Here is a 24,967-nt window from a genome sequence, read left to right on the forward strand (position 1 = left end):
TGTAAGTACATAATACACCATTGGACCTTAAAAAATTAGAAACAATACAGTTTTATTATAGGTCTACCAAAATCTGATGGCAAATTTTGATGGCAGATTTTCAAAAAATATCTTTGATCATTTTTTTATTTGCATGTTTCACACACAGAATAAGCCGCTATAAGGAAAAAAAGGATCAAAATGTTTTATTCCAAATATCCCGGTATTGCTAGAGTCAATAATTTATTTTCTCACTTTTTGCCATGACATTCTGGTAGACCTATAGTTGTTATACTATAATACTCTCTTATTATTAGTATATCATGTAGCCTGTAGGTACTAAAATGTTTTTTGTTACAACAACAACACAAATAAAATATTATATTATTTAGTAATTATTAATTACATAAGAGAGAGATAAATTATTGAGAAAATGCCGACTAAATTAAATAAAAAACCACCACCTTTGGGTATCAACTTATTAAAAAATCTGGGGCAAATACTAATCTCACATTTAATGGTCATACTGCACTGCTGCAAATTTTAGCACCTGCCTTATTCTGAGCCTTTTCAAGATAAATTAGAATGAGGTTCTGTAGATTTTGAAAATAACAATTACTCAGAGACATTTAGGGTCTATACAGACGGACCGCATTTCAACTGCAATCCAACCGCAAATTGCAGTTCAAGTGCAGTTTGAATGCAGTTGACACGACTGCAATAAAACTGCAAACCAAACGCGCAGTCGGATTGCAGGTCAGTTGCAGTTGGCGTGCAGTCGTGTGAGCTGTTTGGTTTGCAGTTCTATTGCAGTCGTGTCAACTGCATTCAAACTGCACTTGAACTGCAATTTGCGGTTGGATTGCTGTTGAAATGCGGTCCGTCCGTATAGACCCGTAATGATTAAACTTCAATGTTATGAAGAGTTTGGCTTATGTCAAAATCTTCATTTAACTACAGTTTAGTAATCAATAAAATTCATCACGTGCGGCAGTCACTTCTCAATCTGTCAATGAAAATAAGATTTCAGTGAGCAACAGGAGCGCCACTGGTTACCAACCTCTATTTTCCAACTTCTCTTACGCACTGTGGCAATAACTACAACACACAGACAACAGTCCAAAGGCGTAAACAGGGTTCCTAAACATTTCCAAAAACTTACTGAATATTACACGACCTCTTATTATCATTACGAACCAACCTCTGCAGATTCAACTTGGGGCTCCCACTCCCACTGTCCCCATCTCCTTTGGCACATGTCTTCGTTCTCATGATCATCAGGTCTGTGCGAATGCTGGGTCTCCTCACGTTTGGGGCTACTACCCCACACGCGTCGGACAGCTTTCTCTTGATGGATAGAGTGCACTTTTTACTCCGACTGCTCTGGCTGCTCGTGGGTGGGAGGGTGCAGGGGCTCCCGAAGGTGGTGGTGACCCGTTTGTGGTGGTTCGGAGCCATCTCCAGGGGTAAGTTGGCGACGACGAACAGCTCGTAGAATAGGTCGTCAACTTGGAAGTTCTTTTTCGCGGAAGTTTCAACGAACACGCACGACGAGTCTTGAGTCGCGCAGTACGCCGTAGCTTCCTCGGGTTGGACAGTCCTGTATAAATAAATAAAGGAGTCATTGATGTTCCAGACATACTCTATATCTGCTGAATCGTAATATTATATTAACTGTAGCACAATAATTATTATTGCTGTAACTAATAACAATTATGATAATATTGCCTATAGATTATCAATTATTATCATGTCGCAGTCGCAACCCGCTTGAGGTCCCATTCACATACGCCTCATAATATTTAGAATGGGCGAGCAAATAAGACAACGCGGACTGAAATAATATTATATCACATAAGGAACATTTTCAATTTAGATTTTAAATAAGACTAAGGCTGCGTCTGCATCCACCAGAGATGTGTTGCGAGGAATGTGTTTTTGAGAACCAATAGAATCGCTTGATTGACGTGACCTCGCTCAGCGCAGCGATTCTATTAGATCTTAAAAACACATTCCTCGCAACACATCTCTGCTGGAAACGCAGCCTTATGCCTAGTTTAAAGCTTTAGTCTCGAAACCAGCAATCAGCGGGGCGGGAGCGGCGCGGCGGTGCGTGACAATGTAAAGATTTATATGGACAGGCCCCGAAAACAGAGCGGCGCGCAGCGCCACTCCCGCCCCGCTGCCCGCTGGTTTCGAGACTGAAGCCTAACGGGTGTTTTAACAATAGTTCATATTTTCATCAGCGCTTTTAGTACAACGTTAAATAGTTAACCAATCAACAATGCTATTTAAAAAAAAAGACAAACTCTTGTCAAAAAACCCTCAGAAACTGGGAAACAATACGTTTACTTCATAAACATTCGTCAAACATAATAATTACGTTACGTTACAAGATTATTTGCGTGCTATTTTAAACTCAACTCAAACAATTTCTTTAAAAATGCGATCGTCCTTTTGATTTATATACTAAATATCGAGGCAATAAAAATCAACCCTTAGCACTAACCCGTTTACAGCCTTCGAACCCTATACAACTACTTGAATGAGCCAATAAAACACTTTTTATTTCGTAGCTCGTAACATAGATCTATCAGAGATAGTCTGATTGAATGATATGCCCTCATTTATGCTTCTATACTGACTGATTTTAGACATGCGAATATTTGGTTTTTACTCCTCTAAGCATTTTGGTAGTATATGTTTGCGTGTTTCTTCATTGCTGTACCAAATAAAAACAACATTAATGCAAATAACAGCAACAGTAATAAACATAATATTAATCTTTATGCGAAGATAATATCAGCAATTCACGAAGACAAAGCTTTTTTTAGGTATTATACATACAATGTGACCTGTGAGTCTTAAGATATTACAGGGGCTAAGTAATGGGTATGCAAAGGTCGTTGTCTACTATTGTAACCCCGCGCTGCTCCCTCAAAGTTCCCTTCATCCATAAACACTACTACCAGGATACCTCAAGTGTGCACCTCAGCTATCCTTGTAGCAGTGATATAATAAAAAAAAAACATCTTTATTAAACATACAAGGACAGAGCACAGCCAGAGCTTTTAACACAGAAAAATAACAACAAATTGACATGACAAATTAACATACAACATTGAACTACTTAAAAAGTAATGGGTGTTCGGTTATGGCTGTGCAATGCACACACCGCATGTTTAAAGGGAAAGCCACTCAGGCATCACCCGCGGCAAGCCGTGGCGCCTGATCTTCCGTGGCCCCCTGTCAGTTTGTGATCCCACAAACGGCACTCTTATAAAATTATTTACTATAAGATTACAAGTTACAACACACACATACATAAGTAGATAGACACTGGATAATGGACCATTAATAGATAAGGGCGGCAAATTTTCCCACATCACTTTTATACTAACTTGAGTTCTCTATCGCACTTGTTGCCCGCGAGCGCCATGGGCACGCGCAGCGCCTGCTTCCTCCCTCTTCCCCCGCCACCCCCCGCGTTCGCCTTCGTCTCGAGGATCTGCTCCCGGAGGCGAATCACCTCCTCGAAGGACTCGCGGCAGTCCATCGCGAATACCAGCACGAAGAGGTCGCCTGGGGATGAGAGGATGTTGTTAGAGAGTGCTGTCGTAACTCTTGGACATCCCGAAGTTAGGAGTAGTGTCCTGTGTGATTTGTGAATCTTGGAAGCCCTTGCTCTTTTTTTATGAAATAAGGGGGCAGACGCGTCACCTGATGGAAAGCAACTACCGTCGCCCATGGACACTCGCAACATTAGAAGAGCTGCAGGTGCGTTGCCGGCCTTTTAAGAGGATATATACGCTCTCTTCTTGAAGGTTTGCAGGTCGTATTGGACCGTGTTACGTAGCAGGGATTTCCTAGCAGGGGTATTCTTTTTATTAAGGGCTAAGACAATATTTGGATGTATTGTGCTGTGGAAATCATGGACCGAAACGTGACAACACCACAAATATTTACGACAATTGGGCAAATCAGCGTTGAACGGTTTTTAGCCTTTGAAATTGTACGAAATAAACTAAACGTTTCTGTTTGCAGTTTGTATTTACACTGTTGACTATACCTGAGTGCTGGCTATTGATTTAGCAATTTCAGGCCTTTAGTTTTTCGTTTCGGGCTCAAAACTACCGCTTTTATAAATTTTGAGATTTTCTCTGTTCTGAGGCTATACAGAAGTTAAAAGTGATTGTAATGTATGGTGTAGATGTAGTAATTTGAAATGAAATTTATTTACTCAAATTAAGCTCATTTGAAACGCTTCCATTGACGCGTCCTATAGCGCTATCCGTAAATGCGGGTTGAATAACATATTAATTCTTTACGTATACTTCATGTCAAAAAAACGCCTCATAGTATCTACATCAGTAATTTCCAAAATGGTCCTGGTGGACCCCCAGGGATCCACGGGAGACTGGTAGACTGGTAGATGCCTAAAAACTCTACCAAATCCAGCAAAATTTTGGAAGTGGTCTATAAAAATCGGCTTACTGCGAGTTGCAAAATAATTGCAAAGAATTGTGTTTTTTTAAGGGATGCCCTTTAATTATTTTAATATATTTATATTAAAGTATAAATACAAATGTTTTGTAAATATTTCAAGTGTTGCCATTATTGATATCGAGCAAAAATAGCAAAGAAATCCCGTTTGTTGTATAGGAGCCCCCCTTAAATATTTAATTGAGTAATTTATTTTTTCGTATTTATTATAACGTCAACAAAAATACAATAAAGCCCGTCACAGACTTAGCTATAATATATATTATTATTTTTATAGCTAGGCATATTACTATATATTTTCTATATTAATTTTCGCGTGACCGCACACTCAGCTATAATTATTTCTGGTAGCTACTATAATATATATTATAGTACGGTATATTAATATAAATTTTAGCTAAGTCTGTGACGGGCTTAAGTATAATCTGTGAAAATTTCAAAAGTCTTGCTATAGCGGTTCTTGAGATACAGCCTGGAGACAGACAAACAGACGGACAGAAATCGAAGTCTTAGTAACAGGGTTTTGAACATTTGGGTACGGAACCCTTAAAAAAAGAGTTTGGGAACCTCTGATCTAGATAGTATCTTAATTGACAGTGGGTGTCTAAGGTGCTATCAGCTGTAATTATGTGCAGGTATTCCAGTTAACTACGACATAATTGAGTCTGCGACACTACCAGGGCTGTCAAACAATTATTGGAGTAGACTGGCTACAAGTTACGACAATCTGTTTACACTCTAACAAATAAAATGTACTTTGTTCAGTCTAAAAGTGTTTCATGTCAGGGACCTATCAGACAGAGAGCGGTCACGCGGTCTAGCGTTTTAGCGATCAGTTTTACGTTCTTTGTGTTGTATTAAAGGGAACATTCTGACAGCATCAGAATTCCTCCTGTGTGACTAACAGCTCGAACGCAGAATGCGAATGCAGATTGAACGCGTGACCACTTTAATTTGTCTGATCGATCCCTCAGAAGTTACGTAACTTTACTAATTAAAGCGTAGTTTTTATTGCATTTAGGATACGTTTATGTGCGTATAATATTTAGCCATGCGAGGCTGCCTTGCAAGGGAAATTCTTGGTCAACTTACCTCGAGCGAGACATTTATCAAGGTGTCGAGAATTTCCCTCGTAAGGACTCGTTCGGCTGCTCGCTCCGTGGATAGAAACATAATGATCAAAATATTATAGCAACGTATGAGACACGTGACTCGTGAACTATCTGACAGACTTCAACTGTGTGAGACGTCTTGCAAATCTGTCAAATCCATACTTTAGAAATGCATCTACGCGTCGCGTTTTGGTCTGAATTGATTCTAGTATGCAACCCCAAAAGGTAAGGTTCACTCGGCGAAACATGGCGGTAGCGGTCATTGACTCCCTGTCAAAACTTGTCATTTTCTACATAAACCGCGATTGACAATGAAGTGTCAGATGTTGTCAATCGCGACTTTGTATAGAAAATGACAAGTTTTTGACTGGGCGTCAATGACCGCTACCGCCAAGTTTCGCTGAGTGAACTCTTAGAAACCTGACTTCTTAGCTTTGAATGTGATAATATTTATCTACTTATTGCCAGAATAACAATTTCACAGTATCATTTATGTGATGTCTGTAGCGACTACTAGTTATTTAATTATTTAGTATTTGTATCAAGAAAATTAAACGGTGACCAACCCTAGAGCTTAGAGGAGCATAGTATACTAATACTATGTTACATAATAATCCTACATAGTATGCGACGTAGCGAGAATTTACTAGACTTAATAACGTTTATGTCATACATTGTAAACGGGACACTTTAACGTGAGCTAAGAGCTAAGATTAGGATCCATTGAATATTCATAACGTTTCTATAAAAATTCATCTTGATCTGAATAAACAAAACAAAACTTATTTATAAACGGCAGACGTCGGCACTGTTTGTGTGCGTGCCTGGTGCCACTAGACATATGCGAATTATAATTGCATAATTTGATAAAAAATGCTATACAATGGCTTTACTGCAGCAGTCCCCGAGTCCCACACGTATTTTAACCGACTTAAAAAAGGAGGAGGTTATATTATTATGTTCGGCTGTGGATATTTATTAATATTTTTTGTGTATTATGAAATCGAAAATTTAACAGCTATCTTGATATAACAAGTATTTATTACTTTTTCATTTTTATCAAAGAAGGAATTTTTCAATTAAGCTTAAATAGTCAATAGGAAAATTCCCACTGTTATTACTTAACGAAATGAGTAATAAACGCGTCGTCTGAACATGCCTTTAATGTAATACTTTGTATTCCAAATGACACAGAGCCTTCCGAACTTCAAGCACGTATTCGTTTTATTGTACGCATTTAATATTTTACCTGTGCTGAAAATACAAAATATTTTAATTTTAAATATTTGCATATTTAAAAAGAGTGATTAAAATTTTGAGGTAAGATGTTAATATCTGGCAATTAGTGGTTGGATGTTTGTTAATCGTTCACCTAAAAACTATCATTAAATGAGTGGAAATTAAAGCCCAAATTCACCAGCGTTTGTTAGTGTTAACAGGTGGTTAAAATGTCATGTCATCTCTTTCATTAATAAAAACGAAAGAGGTAATGTGATAGTGATTCGAGTATTAACTACAGTCGTGGGTGTTATTGGGTCTAGGTATGTTAACAACCTTAACTGTGGATTAAAATCTAAACACCCCTTTCTAGTTTCTGAGGTTTCTGACACAGGTGTTTATCTTTTCATTAGCGCTGTTGATTGGTTGATTTTTGACGCTCGCCAATCAAAAGCTGTATTACAATTTAAACACAGTGAATAGATAAACTCCTGTAAAAAAAAAAAAACAAGAAAATGGGCATAGCATATACAATTCGTTATTTTATACTTTTTAAGTAACTTCTAAACTTTTGAATGCAATTTAGTCTAAATGCTTTGTACAACTAGATTCTAGTGGGACGTAGACAAAATCTAGTTAATAGTTACACATTATTTTAACGGCCTCGTTCATATTCTAATATAATTATAAAATTCGCAATTGCTTTTACGAGCGTTTTATATTATAACCGAGTTTAATTATATTATATCACGCTTTGAATATTCGGGTCGAGTTTCTTTAAAAAAGTTAATAAGCGCACCTAAGCACATTTGAATACGTAATACGAGCGCTAATGAGCATGGATGTAATTTGAATTAAGTTACGTTTCCACCATCTTTGTTCTAAGTTTGTAATAAGTAAATAATTAATTAGTGTGCACACAAAGACGTATTTCGTTGCTAGTGTTTTTAAGTTTCATAGCATTCTATGCAATGACACATAACTTATGATAGCGCCAAATTATGATAAACATAGTGCAAACAATAAATATACAATAGCTATTTGGCCGAGCTTTGCTCGGTATTCTATGAAAATGAAATTTTCTAAAAATTATTCCTAGCTAGATCGATTTAGCGCCCCCAAAACCCCCTTTATACAAAATTTATATAATCTATACTACGAATAATAAAAACTACTTCTATACTTACCAAACAATTTTGATCAAAATCGGTTCATCCGTTCGAAACAGTTTAATCACTAACATACTAACAAAAGATATCATACAAATACTAAACGACGCCCGTTACTCCGTTGCGCCAAAATTCGATTTTTTTTGGAAAAGTACCCTATGTCCTTTCCCAGGACTCAAGGTATCCCCATACCTTTCAGCAAAATCGGTTGGCGTGAAGAGTTAGCCCGGCCGCACATTGTCCGAATTCTGATCAGAAACAGTTGAATTTCGCCGGACCGCCACCCCGCACACTATCCGAAATATCCTTCCGGCGAGTTCGAGCTCACTCGGCTCAGTACAAAATGTAAGAGACAGCGCGGACGTTTGAAACTGTTTCTGATCAGAAATTTCGGACAATGTGCGGCCGGGCTTAGTCGATACTAATATTATAAATGCAAAAGTATTCTGTCTATCCGTCTGTGTGACTGTTAAGCTGTTGCATCCATATTATATTTTACAATTAAAAATTTATCGTAGACCTTCTACGAACCGCTACGACATGGCTACGGGACATGTACGTATTTGAGCACAGGAGCATTCGCGTGTAATGTAACATTATAGATTCGATCTTGAGCATTCCATAGCAAGTTAACTTTACTGTAACGTAGCACTGATGTTACAAGTTGTATCACGATATTACACTTTGAATTACAAGGTGCGCATTGTAATGCTCGGTTCGCCTCCCTCACTGATGTAATGCTCGACTCTGTAACGTTACATTACAAGCGAACGCTCCCGGTGAGGGAGCACCTTAAGCGCTTTATGTCATACACACAGTGTTAAGCGCTTCGAATGAATTATGAATGAATAATTGAATATGTGATTGAATGAATAATAAATTGAATAATTGAATGTTTATGGCTTACTTTGTACGGTACATGTTTGGCTTAGCTTGGAAATCAAAATGAAAATGTAAGCATCTTTGGATATTTTTACATATAATATTGAATGTACTGTAAGTTCTTGGTGGAAATTCATGTTTCACAGCAATAATTATACACTTTTCTTGCGATAATATTCCACTTTACGTTACGTAAATATAAATATATCAAAATACGTTAATTGCGCGGAAGCTGTAAATTTTTCCGGGATTCAAAGTATCTCTATATCTTTCAGCAAGATCGGATAAGCGGTTTGGCTGTGAAGAGATAACAATCAGACAGACTTTCATATATTTTATAATATAATTATGGAAGTATGAATTTTTTACAGTATATTTTATATACTATATATTGTTTTATTTATTTTATGTACTTTATAATAAATAAACAGAATATTTTTTTCCTTGTCTATAATATAAAAATGAGTCGCTGAATGTGTTGCTAAGCGCAAAACTCGAGAACGGCTGAACGGATTGGGCTAATTTTAGTCTTAAAATATTCATAGAAGTCCAGGGAAGGTTTTAAAGTGCCACGAAGTTCACCGGGACAGCTAGTAAAATATATTATAAAGGGTTAAAATCCCAATGAAACCGTTAAGTAATCTATTGGTTAATCTTTCGTAACTAATTCCGGTCGGCAGTTTCATCGGAAAGCAATTCTTAATTACCGCCCAGAGCCCCTTCCCAACACGTTTTCTTTATCGCTTCCATATAGAATTGCCGATCAAAATGTATGGAATTAACGTAACATGAGTCGAATGTAATATACAGTGTATAACAAAAATAAGTGATAATTCATAATACTTTAGGGTGTGTATGTGTTCCTTGTAGAGAGTTCAAGGGCAGGGCAAGGGCCCGAGCGTCACGAGTTTCCCCATACAAAAGTGAAAAAATTTTTTTGGTCTTAAAAGACCAAAAAAAGTACCCTAAAGGCCTGCTACTTTCACAGTGAACTCTCTACAAGGAACACGTACACACCCTAAATTATTATCACTTATTTTGGTTACACCCTGTATTTTTGATCGGCAATTCTATTCAGTAGCGAAAACGTCTCGGCTAGGGGCTCCGTAGTATCGAATGCAATTTCAACAACTGGGTCAGCGTACACTCTGCTGGATTTCTCGACGCACAAAGCTTAGTTTCTGGTCAATTATTATCAGTTTGGTTTCACTTTCAGTGTAAAATCAATTATTTGTGCACAATAACAAGTGCTGTGGCAATGTATTATGTAATCTAGCTGAACATTGAATATTAATGATAATAATAAATAATAATTAATAATGGCTGTACTCAGAGAATAAGTATATTTCATTTCATTTCATTTCATTTCAATATGTTTGAAGCCACGCCTTTGAAGTTACCGCCTTTAATCGGATCGGGACGCGCCTGCACGAGCCGCGCCGCGCCACCCCTTCACACGGCGCGTTATATCACAAGCCGCGCCACGCTGACAAACATTCAAGTAAAATTAAACTTTATTAACACGATTATAGATATCATTTTGCTCTAAGTCACTACGTTAAATAGGTAAATTTTAATGAAATGCAACTTTATTCACTAGGCAACTAGGTTGCATTTCAATCTATGCCGCTAATTTTGTTATATTAAGTTTAATTCCTTTATTTTGATAACAGATGCCGCTGCTTGGCGGGTACATCGCGCTATAGCTAGCACGAAGATATTTGTTATTGATAGTTTGTTACCGACTTTAATCGGATCGGGACGCGCCTGCACGAGCCGCGCCGCGCCACCCCTTCACACGGCGCGTGGCTCGAGCGGGCGCGGCGCGGCTTGTGGTAGCACGCGCCGTGAGAACGCAGCCACGCCACCACTTTCTTAGGGCGCGTGGCTCGAGCTGGCGCGTGATATTAAACGCGCCTGCTCGAGCCAGCCCGAGCCGCCCCTTTACACGGCGCGTGGCTAGAGCGGGCGCGGCGCGGTTTGAGATAATACGCGCCGTGAGAAGGCACCATAAGAGACTCTCATTGACTTATGTATATTAATCTACGAATAGTAAAAATGTACAAATAATATTATACTAGTTTTATAAAAACAACTAGGTTCTCATCAAAATGCGAGCGATTGTTTCTATAATATCTTTGGCTTAGGCTATTTGAAACTGGATTTTCTTATTATATTATGTATTCATCTACACACTACATTTTTATGTATATAACTTAAGAGCGGGCTGTCAAATTTTGTTGTGTTTTCTAATAAGACGGAAGACGATTGACTCAAATGAAATTGAGATTTATTTAATCATTGTATATTTATCTGATATTTGGCTGACCGAAAACACGATTCACTTATTATGACACGATAGTTTTACTTTTCGAAATTATGAATCTTTCTGGACTTTTCAACAAATATCTGTTACAATTATTAAATTTAAAATTACTATCATTAAATAACTTGCACTACTACAATCACACACTTTATAAAATAATAGCTAAAGGAAATACCTTTTAGTATTGTATTTAGTTTATCATCAAATAACAGTTTTGGGACTTACAACCTTTACTTTCGTGCTATAATGCTGGAACCGTTATTACGCGATATTGTTCACTATTAGTTGCAGCAAGCACAATGCCCGAGAGCACGTTTCATGGAATCATTGTATCACGATTAGAGGATAGCGGTGTATGAAGGCGGGGCGGGACGGGGCTACTTCTGACAGTAGGCTCTTAACCTTCTAATTACCGATTTAGTAAACGTAACCAGGTTAATTAATATAATAATTATAATTAATGGTCTCTGATAGTAAGTTATATCATGATTAAAGATCAACGAAGTTCATCTTCGAAATTCATCAGATTTAACGAAGTTCATCTTCGCAAATGCTTGGTCCGCAGTCCGCACACAATGGGTCGGCGCGGCGGTCCAGATGCGGACCGCGGTCCGCCATTTGGTGACCCCTGATCTAAATCATCCAATAATTTAAGCGTGAAGAGCGAACAGACAAGCAGATCAAACATTAGCAATCTTATAGGACTATTATTATACTCGCACCATCGTGGTAAGTATGTTATGTTGAAAATGACAAGTGGCAAGTGACAGATTTCACTTGACACAGTATTGACATCCGACAAGCGTTTTGATTGATGAACTACAGTAACAGTGAATTACTAGTTATACTACTTTAGAACAAATTATATTATAGCTTGTCACGTGTAAATTTTGTAACATACTCGTATGGTATATGACATGTTACTCTCACACGAATGAAATAAATAATTTAGTTTATTATTTTTTTGGAACTAAATTCCTTATCGCGCGTTACGAAAGGGGGTTAGACGGAAAAAGTTGTAACGACACATTTTTATTAGTTCCTGCGCTGTAGGGGCAGTGGGCGTTGATAGTATTCCTGGGCGTCAACTAGATGGTGTTTTTGAGAATAAACAGAGACATCTTCCGGACGGTTTAATAAATTTTAATACAATTCCACAAAAGTGTCGTTGTCAGTATTCCTGGTCGTCAACTAGATGGAGTTTTTATAACTTCGTTCCATCCGGGTGTCCCTTGACACCTCTCAAGTTTTTTTCAACTTTGAGTACCTCTATAATATAATATCAGTCGGAACCTATATTTACCGTTAGCACTGAAGTATAACTATTCGCCATACTTTATTCTACCTGTTGTTCTCGCTAACCAACGACTCAGATCCAAAACTAAAATTTAATAAAAGCTTAAAGTAAGAATATATTCGTAGCCAACTGTATATCTATTACATTAAAATCACTGTACTAGCAATAAATCACGCGGGGTATGCGCACTAATTCCTTACACTAATCACTTCGCGATCGCCAACGAAATACCATACTATAGAATATAGAACTATAGATCTCAAACATTGCGCTCATGACTATAATTATTATTATGAATGTCTGATGGAAAAATAACAACTTTACAGTACAGCGATACAAAGTCTAAATTTTTTAAGCTATCTTAGTAATATACGACATTTTTAATGTAGCTATTTCAGAAACTATGCATAATATAGATTTTTTCTTTTCAGCTCATGATGGCTTTGATTTTTAAGACATGTTTTATGAAATAAAATAAAAAAAGTCTATTTTGCACATCTGACATTGTTCATAATCACTGACGAGTTAAGTTGAGTTGACGAGAGACGATTGGTCCGCTCAAGTTCCAGTTACCAACAACACGTTACACGTAGCTATGAAAATCACATTGTACACTAATTGGTGTATTTTATTTAGACACTATGACACTATAATTTTATAAATTAAAAAAAAGTGTAATATTACATATTCTTACGCCGGTTCTTCTCGTCGGGTTAGTTCCCGAATCAGTAGGCACCATTATATTCTGAGTGAAAAAAAAAATCAGTTTGAGTTTCACGTTATTGTACGACCGACATTAAGTTTCGATGCCATGTTTGTAACTATCACTAGCACAACTAACTAAAAGTACATCGCGTGTGTAATTTCACGAAATTTTACTTAACTTAGTTACTAAAACCTTTTACTTAACTTAGTTACTCTTCCATAGTATGGTATTTCAATGGCGATCACCTGACAACTTGAGATTAAGTGAGGTTCTAAATCTAAATTAATTACTTATATCAGACTGCACTGTATTTATTTTTATAGACAGGATGTTGAGACAAATGAACCAATTTTGTTGAAGTTTTGTATGGTGATACTTTGACTTCCTGAATAGCTTTTATGTAAAAAAAAGTATGGTAATCATGCAAAAAAGTATGGGAACCATGCAAAAAAGTATGGGAACCATGCAAAAAACGCACGATAAAATTTCCTGGTAATACCTAGTAAGGAAATAATCTTAACCCCTAAACATGTCAAATCTCATGTTTAAAATATCAACCCTTTTCCCCTTGAGTCTTATTAAGCTGGTAAGCCTACGAAAAAGGTTATTTTAGGATACGTCAAAACTCAACGATCTCTAAGGTACATTTCGGTGGTGGATTTATCTTTAGCTGTTAAACGTTTTGACAAAAGATTAATTAATAAAATAATTATATTATAGTCAAACAATAAACATTGAACCTTCCATTCTTTTAGGAGGCGGTTAAAATTATTTAGATTTTATACTTGACCCAATTTCACCAACCTCTGTTTGTTAAATCCTAACAAGGCATTAATTAAACAGACTGTTAAAATACTTATATCCCACAGTAAAAATTTAACAGCGGATTAGTAAATGCAATGTTAAGTGTACAACGAGTGAATAACATTCAATTCGTTAAATAAAAAAATAAAAATAAAAATAAAATATCTTTTTATTCAAAATGGGTATCATGATACACTTTTTGAAATATGAACGAAGAAACTACGTTGCCTACCACCTGAGTTTGTTCTTGTTATAAGGTGACGAAATTGCAATACGACATGTTGGCTGCAATTGTTGTTTTGATCGCGGTAGCGAACGGTCGCGCACCGCTCAGCAACACACGTAGCAAATATTAATAAAATTAATTAATATTTCGCGAGTCGCGCGGCTCACAGCCGCTGCACCGACACCATGGCGCTCGTATCCAACGAGCTGCTGGCGTTCGTACAACACGTCGTCAACACCATGGACGAAGATGGCATCGTGCAGCTGTGCAGGTCCACCTACACCAACGAGGAGATCTGCAAGGGCAGGCTCGTGCTGTACGAAGCGCTCGGGAAGACAGCGCAGATGACGTCCCGGAGGAGAGACGGAAGCGAACGAAGCTTGCAGGACATCATCTCCCTGCTCAAGCAGACTAATCCTGCGGAATTGCCGGTGTTTGTGGCCAAGCAGCTCCACAAACTGCCGGCGGTATCGACGGACCACGTCAACGTCTCCAGCCTGCTCCAGAAGTTCAACATCATGAGGGCAGAGCTGGACGAGATGCGAGGTAGATTGGATGCCTCGGAATCCACCATCAGTGAGTTACGTAGTGAATTAATACAATTAAAAAGTAATAATTCATTATGTATGTCACCCGAGCATCCGAGCTCAGCGCGGCTCGCCGTTTTGCACGTCAGCGAAATCTAGTGAGTCAGCAACAGCCGCCGCCGTCAGCTCGCCGTCCGCGTCACCGCATGACGTCGACACGAAATTGAGGCCATCGACTCAAGCGAAAAATTATGCAAGCGTCGCTGCTTGCCCCGCACCACCCGCGCGGCCAAAGGCGAGGGGTGCACAGGAGGGCCGCAAGGCTGAACATCTTCGACTCGACAGGGACGAGAGCAGGAGGTGCGATGAGGAGGGCTTCGTTCTGGTGGAGAGGAGGAAGAAGAGGAAGCCCACCGTCCGCAACCACCGCGGCACCGCACCTTATGTGCCCGAGCTGCGCCTGCGGAGCGAGGTGCCCGCGACGCCGCTCTACGTGTCGCGCCTGCACTGGTCCATGACGGTCGAAGACGTCGTAAACTACATCCGCGAGAAGACCACCTACACCTTGAGGGTGGAGCGTCTGCACTCTCGCCACAAAGTGAATTTCAGTTCCTTTGTGGTGAGAATGCCGACTCAAGTTTTAACCATCTTCGAGGTGGAGGAGTTCTGGCCCGCCGGTGTAGTTTACCGGAGGTTCCGGGGGAGGCTCCCGAACGAAGCGCGCATCACGTCGCCGAAAGAGACTTTACGTGATAAAGTGTAGTGTGATTGTGTGTGTGAATGTGTAAATATTAGGATAAAATTGTTCGGCGTGCATCTGTTGTCTGATTGCCATAACACAAGTTTTTACTTAGCATGGGATTAGACGACGTGATGTACGCTACCTAGCTTTTATACTATTGTATATTATTGTATGCTTAATAAAGAATTTGAATTTGAATTTGAATGTGTCATTTTCACCTTATTCGTATATTACATCATCTGGTAGATAATGCGACCAAATTAAAATATCTCTGATCGCATACATTTGTTAGACTACAATAGTTCTTTTTAATTTACCAGGCTACGATAATAATTATGATCTGTCAAAGCTGAAAACATGAATCATGATACAAACTTTTATTTACTTATTTCGGTTTGGTAATTTTGATACAAGTCAGTGTATTTGCAATGTCAAGGAAAATCCGAGGTATGAATTTTTGACAAAATGAAAATAAATAATTATGCATAACATGAAAAATAATAAATAATATGTAAGGATGGGGCGAAGCATGGCGGAAACACTCAAAAGTCAAAACAGATTCTTTTATTTATATTGGATAGGGTGTAAACTTCTTGTATTGGATATTATCATTGACAGTTTTTGTTTTGACTATTATAACGGCCTGTTATATATTTAACGGACCTCCCCAGCAGGAATTAAAATTTAACACCGTGTTAGGCGATTTGACATGACATTAGCGTATGGTGGAACGCTCGATAGCTCTAACAGGCCGTTAACTGATTTAACAAGCAAGATCATTATTTATTTAACATTGCTTGATGAAACTGGGTCTTTACTAAAAATATTTTAGAAGTAAAGTACTAAATATATTTAAGAAGACTGATATTAAATTGATAGACATAAGTAATATTATTTTAATCTAGTATAAAAACGCATCGCAACGATTCGAGACGTTGCAATGCATACTGACCTATCATACTCTGTACTCATAATACAAAATATTAACCCATCAATCTCCAAGCGGCACCTGGCTGTCGCATAACAATTGAAAATCTATTGTGTCTGCGATTCCCACGAGGTAGAGTTAGGTATTACATGATGTTATAGATTACACAGGTCAACAATAAATTTGGTGCCTGAAAACTAAAAGCTGTTTCTGTAAGAACTTTGTGCCCCGATCACATGTTTCTATGAAATTTTCTTTCTATCAGCTCAGGTTTTTAAGATATTTCATTCCAAATTTTCAAGAATATCGAATTTTAGTCTATTTCAGAATCGCTTTACAACTATTGAAATAATTTATTTTTATGAGTTTTGATAAAATATGTTTAGATCTCAATTTAAATTACATAATATTATATTTTTTTATTAAAAGAGAGTTGTAAACTAAACTTTCTTTTTTCATACAAAAATTGTTACTCCACGTGGCACGTAGTATGAGCTAGGTAAAGCATTTTGAAAACCGTCATAACATTGGGGAAATTAGTCATAACTCATTGAAACAAGTTACATTCTCAATAAGAAGTGTCTCCGTCTGGCATACATATTACAAAACTAATAAAAATGAATACTTTCAACTGCAATGTGATTCTGAAATAGGCTAAAATGCGAGATTTTTGAAACTTTGGAATGAAATGTCTTAAAAGTCTGAGCTGATAGAAAGAAAGCTTCATAGAAACATACATCGTGCACACAAAACTCTTATAGAAACTGCTATTAGTTTGCAGGCAACAATTTTTTTTTCGATTTTGTTGACCTGTGTTATAAGCTATGGCGTTTTAGGTGGGATTTCACCAGGCACGCTGAAAACTTCGTTTTATAAAACTTAGTTCTCACTGAACGCGTTCATGCGGTGACATAAATCTCGTTCTAATTTAAATGGATTTCACTTAACTACGAAATAGCAAGAAAACAATACATAAACTAACCAAACGCATGTGTCAAAACTGTCATCTTGACATATTTTCTTTTGTCTATCTTTTTTGTTCCGCCATGACAGGGCTTGAACGGGTTTTATGACGTTAAACTTCGGACTTTGGGCGTTCAGAGTATTTGCTGTGAACGCGTTCAGTTTATGTTGGTGAAATGCAATTCGATGTTATAATCGCGTTTATACGTTTTGAACCGGTTCAGTGTGCATTGAACGCGTTCCATTTCTTTCGTGGAATCGCCCCTTAGTCAAATTGTATTCAATAGCAAAGGATATTACAAGTGTATTCGAGCTTATATAGAGTGAGAATCACCTAGAAAAAAGTAGCATCATAAAATTAAATACATCCACAAAAAATGATAGCTGTCTTTTGTCCGCGATTTTCTTAAGTCGTTAGAGCTCACCCAGGGGAAAATTTATACTGTTATTAATTTAAACTTTTAAGAGTGGAGAAAGTTAAAGTCATTTGAAAAGTCGGCGACTATGTAAATGGTTACTCATCAGTTTTACAATAAAGTATGTCTTGCAATACGAGGGGCAATACTAAGGTTCTGGGTTCGAACTCGGTTCAATTAAATTTTTATAAGATGGTAATCTGAAAACTCCAGAGGAGTTACAATTGCATTTGCGCAACTATGCGCATTTTAACCGATTTATGAAAAAGAAGAAAAGTGTAGAAAAATTAAGAACTGTGCTAGCCAGCAAAACCGGTCCAGCAATTTTAGGGGTAACGAAGCGAGTAACATTTAGTAAGTAATAAAATCGAACCCACTACCCATTTATCCCCAATACACCCAAATAGCCCCGTAATAAGATACGTGTCCCCGTTCGTCTGTGGAATACAAATTCATTGCATTCTTAATATATGGATTTTTCTCATCGTCCTCCATCGCTATTTGAGTCATTTAACTAGCATTCTATATGGATGTTTTATTTTTTACCCGACTATTGCAAGGATTTCCTTGCAATAGTCGGGTAAAAAATAAAAATGCGAGGTGCAAACTTAAAGGTTTTGGCAGTTTCGTATGTATGTTTGTTCGATGGATAAATTTTGGGGCAGAAGCAGTAGACAACCAAAACGCACAAGTTTTAAATGTCTGGAAGAAACCGATCGAAACGGTAAGAGTGCCAATATCCATAATTTTTGTTAAGTACATAAAAAACAAAAACTCTACATTCCTCGTAATTAAAAATTAATAATAATTAATAATTTATGAACACTCATAATACGTAGGTATAAATACATTGCCAAAATCCTTATCTTTTCTGGCTTTGTAGTCGGCTAAAAAGGGAAACGTTTTATAAAATATGAATTCCCCGAAAACGGCGACGTAAGTGCCTCTTGAATCTCAATTCTGTAATATCTTCCAACAAACCTTGAACTTAAGGAAAATATTATATTTAATAACGTCGGTACGTTAAACAAAATGTCTGTGATCTCTGACCTACAAAATAAACATGATTTTCGTTTAATTTTCTTAGAAATGGTGGTTAGACGGTTTTCATTAGTGTTTTGATTTTATCCAAGCAAAATTTACCGTTGAATTCTACATTTCATTGAACTAAATGCGAATAAATAAATATTTAAATTGAAGCATCTATAAAAACCCCAGAAAAGTTTTCAGCAGTGAGCGTAAAACTAAATCAAAATCAGCCCACTCGTTTGGATGCTGTACAATGTTACACAATACACATGTCTGCACAGACAGACTGACACGTCAAACCTATTACACCTTTTTGTTTTCGCCGGAGGTTCAAATCTGGTTTACGTTTAGTAGCTGCAGACGATACTGCAGTATATTTTCCAATGAAATTAGCACTCCAGGATAAGTGTAAAAACAGCAATCTGCCGGCGGAAATGAACCCAGACGGATATTACCGTCAAATGCACGGGGTGTTACCCCACAGCTACGGTGCGAACTAAAATGTTTGCAGTTGACCGCAAATTTTGTTATTGTAATTAAATTGTAATATATAATTTTCTGATGGAGTTTAATTTAATACCTAGTTTCTTAGACCCTGTTGTACTGTCACATGCATAAATATTAATATTTACGGTAAAAAACCGAGTGACCGAGACACCTAATCTCCTACCTTTAGCTTACCAGTAAAACATGAAAGAACCAACTTATTAAAACTAAATGAAACATACAAACCTGTAAGAAACGACAGCCGTCTCATCGCCGGGAAGGGATGGTTGCCGGAGGTGTCCAGCAGGTCGAGCTGGTACACCTCGCCCCTGATGCGGTACAGCTTCCGGTGGAAGTCCTCGATGGTGGGCGTGTAGCTGTCCTCAAACTTGGTGCCCAGAAAACGCGCGACGAGGGAGGTCTTGCCCACGCGAGCAGAACTGAAAGAGAAAATGTTGCTGTAATATTTCCAGCTGAAACTATACGTGTTGGGTTAGGTGTCTTTACAGTAGACAGGAAAATGGATAAGGCATGTGCCTAAAAACCCGGAAATCATGGCAATCATAAAAAAAAATATGATTGCCATGACATTAGAGTTTAGACACACCGACACCGAAGTTATCCGACAATTTTATTGTGACATAACTGTCAGTTATCAAGTATTGCGCAATATTATTGACCGTCTAGGGTTAATATTGAACGCCTTTCAATATTGTTGTCAAAATATAAGTTGTTCAATAAATATTGAGTGTGATATTGCTCCGTCTAAGGGCCCGCTAAGTTATAGTACCTAAATGCTAACATTAAATTCTGAATACTGTTAAAGTATAAAATTACAGAGTCATTTTGGAACCATAGAGGAAACTTTATGGAATCAGGTGCCAAGTTAATATGCGTGTTGTACCAGAAATTTTCATTTTTAAAGTAACTTGTAACGTTTAAAATAACCAGATTTAATACTTTAATATTCTTCATGACGGTAATTCGTTTGCGAAGTAAGAAAGTTGTGGTTGGAGGAAGTTGGAATTTAAATTTGCGTAAACAGCCAGACTGACTTATTAAATAGTGTACTGCTTCAAGAAACTTTACATTGCATTGAGTATATTATAGTGACTCACTATAACCCTCCCTGGAGGGTCATAACAAATGAGACAATATATTATGATAAAGGTAAGTATTTAGACGTGGGAGAGCCATGCTTCGGCACGAATGGGCCGGCTCGACCGGAGAAATACCACGTTCTCACAGAAAACCAGCGTGAAGCAGCGCTTGCGCTGTGTTTCGCCGAGTGAGTGAGTTTACCGGAGGTCCAATCCCCTACCCTATTCCCTTCCCTACCCTCCCCTATTCCCTTCCCTTCCCATCCCTACTTGCAACGCACCTGCAGCTCTTCTGATCTGCGAGTGTCCATGGGCGACGGAAGTTGCTTTCCATCAGGTGACCCGTTTGCTCGTTTGCCCCCTTATTTCTTAAAAAAAAACTTTAAATAAAGAGAAGTCAATTTAAAAAAATCTAAATGTTCGTAATATGACGTAATGTGTTTGACCCCAAACGTAACTTTAAACAAAATATAATTTTGTAAATTATGTTATTTTATTATTGTTTTATTATTCAAAAACAAAGTGAAAGCAGGCCGTATAATTATCACGCAGTCTTTCACTATTTTCACAATATTTAGTACTTTCTACTGACATTTATTTTTAAGTTACTGCTAAACATGTTTTTAACCAATGATCCTCTAACATAAGATATACCTACTAGGATTTGTAACCCAACATTAAAAAAATGAAATCTAAAAATTTTCGAAAAGTAGCGAAACCTCCCAAAAGCTACAGTCAGCATTCTAAATTTCGTTGAAGCTAGAATTTAAAGCTAGAATTTTTTAAGTTAATCCTAAATTGGGTTAATAAGTATACTCCAAGTACATTTCTCGCTGAAAGTATCACGTATTTTCTACTTAAGTTACATATTTATGTCGTCTAGTACATTAATTTTAGCGCCGGGCTAGCGTGTTGTAATTCATACATTTTTGAGTGAGTCCCCTTCATTCGAGTTTACGCACTAAATATACGGAGATAAGGTTGTATTTTGTATGAACTGACAATGTATCTTTTAATAAAATACAATGTTGATAATGCTGAAAGTTTAAGTATGGTCACATAATAAGTAATATATACAGTAGATCTACAAGGTGTCCCAAAACCAAGTGATAATACTTTAAGGTGTGTATGAGTCCTGTGTACAGAGTTGTGAAAGTAGCAGCGCTGAAAGAGCTATTTTTTTCAATTTTGTATGGGGAAACTCGTGACCTTGTCCGTACAAATCACAAAAAAATGGTTTTTCAGCGCTGCCACTTTCACAGTCAACTCTCTACAAGAAATATATACACACACTAAAGTACTATAAGGAAGGGTATGGAAACTAACTAAGTAAAGTGCAAATATAAACTTTATTTATTTAAAAATTTCACGGATGAACTCAGGGAATCTGCAGATTACCTAGGTAATGTGCACGTTAACGTATTCTGCATTCTAACAGTAACATAATATAATATATAGTCTGTCAAGAAAGTCATGACAGGCGGGATTTTTTTTTAATGAAATAAAAAATAAGAGAACTTTAATAATTCGAGATAAAAATGTGCAAGGTGACAATATTTAAAATGTAATAAGCGTTCTCTATGAAAATACAAAGAAAAAAGTACATCTTTTAAGCGTAATTACGATTAGAAAATTTTCCCGCCTGTTGACCTTCTTGACGCACTATACTAGATCGGCCAGAATGAAATACGCGTCGGGCGGAGAGTGGAGACATTAAGCCCGGCCGCACATTGTCCGAAAGGACTATGCCCAAAAAAAACCCATAGTCGATTAAAATAATTTATGTACAGCAAAGTAGAGCATAAATAGAAGACTGAAAATATGCAATTCATTTTTTTCTAAACCATAACCGAAACCGATAATTTGAAAAAATAAATCTGAGATACACAGTGTGGTATCTAGTTCGAATCAACTAGTTATTTCCTTTGTTTTTGTGATCTTTCTCGTGAAAGCGATGTTGATAAACAATAATGTACAATTAAATAGAAAAAATCTCGGCCAAGTGCGAGTCGGACTCGCGCACGAAGGGTTCCGTACCGTTATAGAGCGAAAGTAGGGAAAAATTGTAATTTGTATGGGAGCCCCCCTTAATTATTTATTTTATTTTAATTTTGCTATTAAATATTAAAGCACACACATAATTGAGGATTTCGTAAAAAAATCATGTGTCTACATAATATAGCCATTATAGATTAGGAGCCAAAAAGGGCAAAAAATCACGTTTGTTGTATGGGAGCCTCCCATGAATCTTAATTTAGTTTTTATTTAGTTTTTAGTATCTTTTGTTACAGCGGCATCAGATATACACAATCTGTGAAGATTTCAGAAGTCTAGCTATAGCGGTTCTTGAGTAAGATCCTGGAGACAGACAGACGGACAGACATCGAAGTCTCAGTAATAGTGTCCCGTTTTTACCCTTTGGGTACGGAACCCTGAAAAAGTATGTCAAATATAATATATTTTAAGAATAAACTAAATCACAAGTGGCTTCACTCTACATCCTCTATCGGTTGTATCACGGGGAGTGCTCTAAGAAATTGTTCGGAATCATACCACCTGCAACTTTTCGCTATCGCCCACGCAAAAAATATACCATCCTCATCACCTTGATGAGTGGCAGTCTTCCCCCGTACGTCTTTTGCGTAACTTTCTGCTGCGCACTGTAAAACTCTGAAATAAACTGTCACTATATTTTCAATACGACCTGCAAACCTTCAAAGGCTGGCAACGTACTTGCAGCTCTTCTAATGTTGCGGGTGTCAATGGGCGACAGTATAGTTGCTTTCCATCAGGTGACCCGTTTGCTCGTTTGCCCCCTTATTTTATAAAAAAAAACGATCATATAACCGATATCGTGTACTTAATAATTCTAAAAAACAGTACATATTGTATACAGATTATTTTATATACCAAACTAACATTCTATACTGTCAGATATAAAAGTGATAAATATATTTTAAACATTAAATTCATAAATACATAATTACAACACTGTACATCTGTATTAAAAATGTTTTTACTACGTACTAATCGCCACTCTAACGTTTGTAGCATCGCGTCGTCCTGAATATCTTATAAGAAAAGTCAATTAGTTGCGATCGTTTTTAAAGTACTCTGTGATTGTTTAATCCAAAAAGGATATTGTATTTGGGATGCTGTATAAGTAGTCTACTATGCCACATATAAATGGTTTCAATCGATTCCGGGGTTTTGGTCCATACATTTTTGAGCATTCACCAAACTGATCAGAAACAGTTGAACGTCCGCTGTCTCTTACATTTTGTACTGAGCCGAGTGAGCTCGAACTCGCCGGAAGGATATTTCGGATAATGTGCGGGGTGGCGGTCCGGCGAAATTCAACTGTTTCTGATCAGAATTCGGACAATGTGCGTCCGGGCAGCGTAAATTCAGATAACTTGAAGTAGCAAAATCATAGTGAGTGCGCCACAATTAGGCTGCGTTTCCACCGAGACTGTGTTGCGAGGAATATGATTTTAAGATCTAAAAGAAGCGTTGCGCTTAGTGAGGTCAGGAAAAAGTAAAGCGATTCTATTGGTTCTCAAAAACATATTCTTTACAACGCAAACACTGTGGAAACGCAGCCTAATGCATGTTTCTTTGTTGAGTGACTTTGGTTTGGACTTTGTTACTCTACCAGTGGTTCTTAACCAGTGGTCCGCGGACCACTATATTATTTATAGTTGTGCTTGTTTTCTTTATCAGGCCTCCCTTAATTTAGGTAAGCCAAGAGAGTGGTCCCCGGCAAGTCAAACATTTGGTAAGATGGTCCCTCATGACTAAAAGGTTAAGAACCTATGCTCTACAGTCTACTGTATTAAATTTACACTGTGGTATGATTCTGCGTTTTATAGTAAATAGTGAATGTTTAATGACCCTGAAAGCGGACGAAGACAAAAGTTTGTTTACTGTTATAGTTAGACTATACTATGTTAAAGTATAGTCTTCTGCTTCGAGTTTTATTATTATTCCATTTAGGTAAAATGGAATTATAAGAAGGAGTTTTAAGTAAACTTAATAAGTAAAAATAATATCATGGACGCTTCACACCACGTCAGTCTGGCCCTGTGCGAAGCACCTAAAGGCAAGTCCTTTAGGTACCTACTTAGCACATAATATACAGGTATCAGACAACGGAAAAATATTTAATACTTTCATACTATATGAATATTTATGAGTTTTATTATACTTAGATACCTACTTACATTTATTTAATATTCATTCATGACCTAGGGACATTGAAAACTTGTTGTTCCGTTGGCGGAATTCGAACCCGCGACCCCCGGCTTGGGCGCTGACCACGCGCTCAACCACATAGCAAAAGACACAGCTGAGGTCATCATAACATATTATAATGTCTACTCACATTTCCATGTAAAAACATGTCCCACCGGTGCATTTTGTTGCAATAGAAAATTACCATTATAATGTTCCTTTCCGCAGACTCGAACTCCTCCAAGTTCATCAAAATCAGTTTGGTTTTTAGGAGCATTCAATGCAAACAGACCCGTAGACGCATGAAGTAATTTATGGATG

General features: G+C 37.4%; 1 protein-coding gene across 1 annotated transcript in view; it reads right to left on the reverse strand.

Moving 5' to 3' along the window:
- Positions 1-1,137: 1,137 nt before the first annotated feature.
- The window catches only part of LOC121739271 (GTP-binding protein Rhes), a 37,968-nt gene continuing 14,138 nt past the window's right edge, over positions 1,138-24,967 (reverse strand). Inside the window, exons 2-4 of the mRNA XM_042131635.1 lie at positions 19,560-19,753; positions 3,381-3,561; positions 1,138-1,579 (exon numbers count right to left, since the gene is read on the reverse strand). Coding sequence (XP_041987569.1) covers positions 1,138-1,579; positions 3,381-3,561; positions 19,560-19,753 — 817 coding nt within the window. The remainder of the gene's footprint in view (positions 1,580-3,380; positions 3,562-19,559; positions 19,754-24,967) is intronic.

This window comes from Aricia agestis, chromosome Z (assembly GCF_905147365.1).
Source record: "Aricia agestis chromosome Z, ilAriAges1.1, whole genome shotgun sequence".
Taxonomy (NCBI): domain Eukaryota; kingdom Metazoa; phylum Arthropoda; class Insecta; order Lepidoptera; family Lycaenidae; genus Aricia; species Aricia agestis.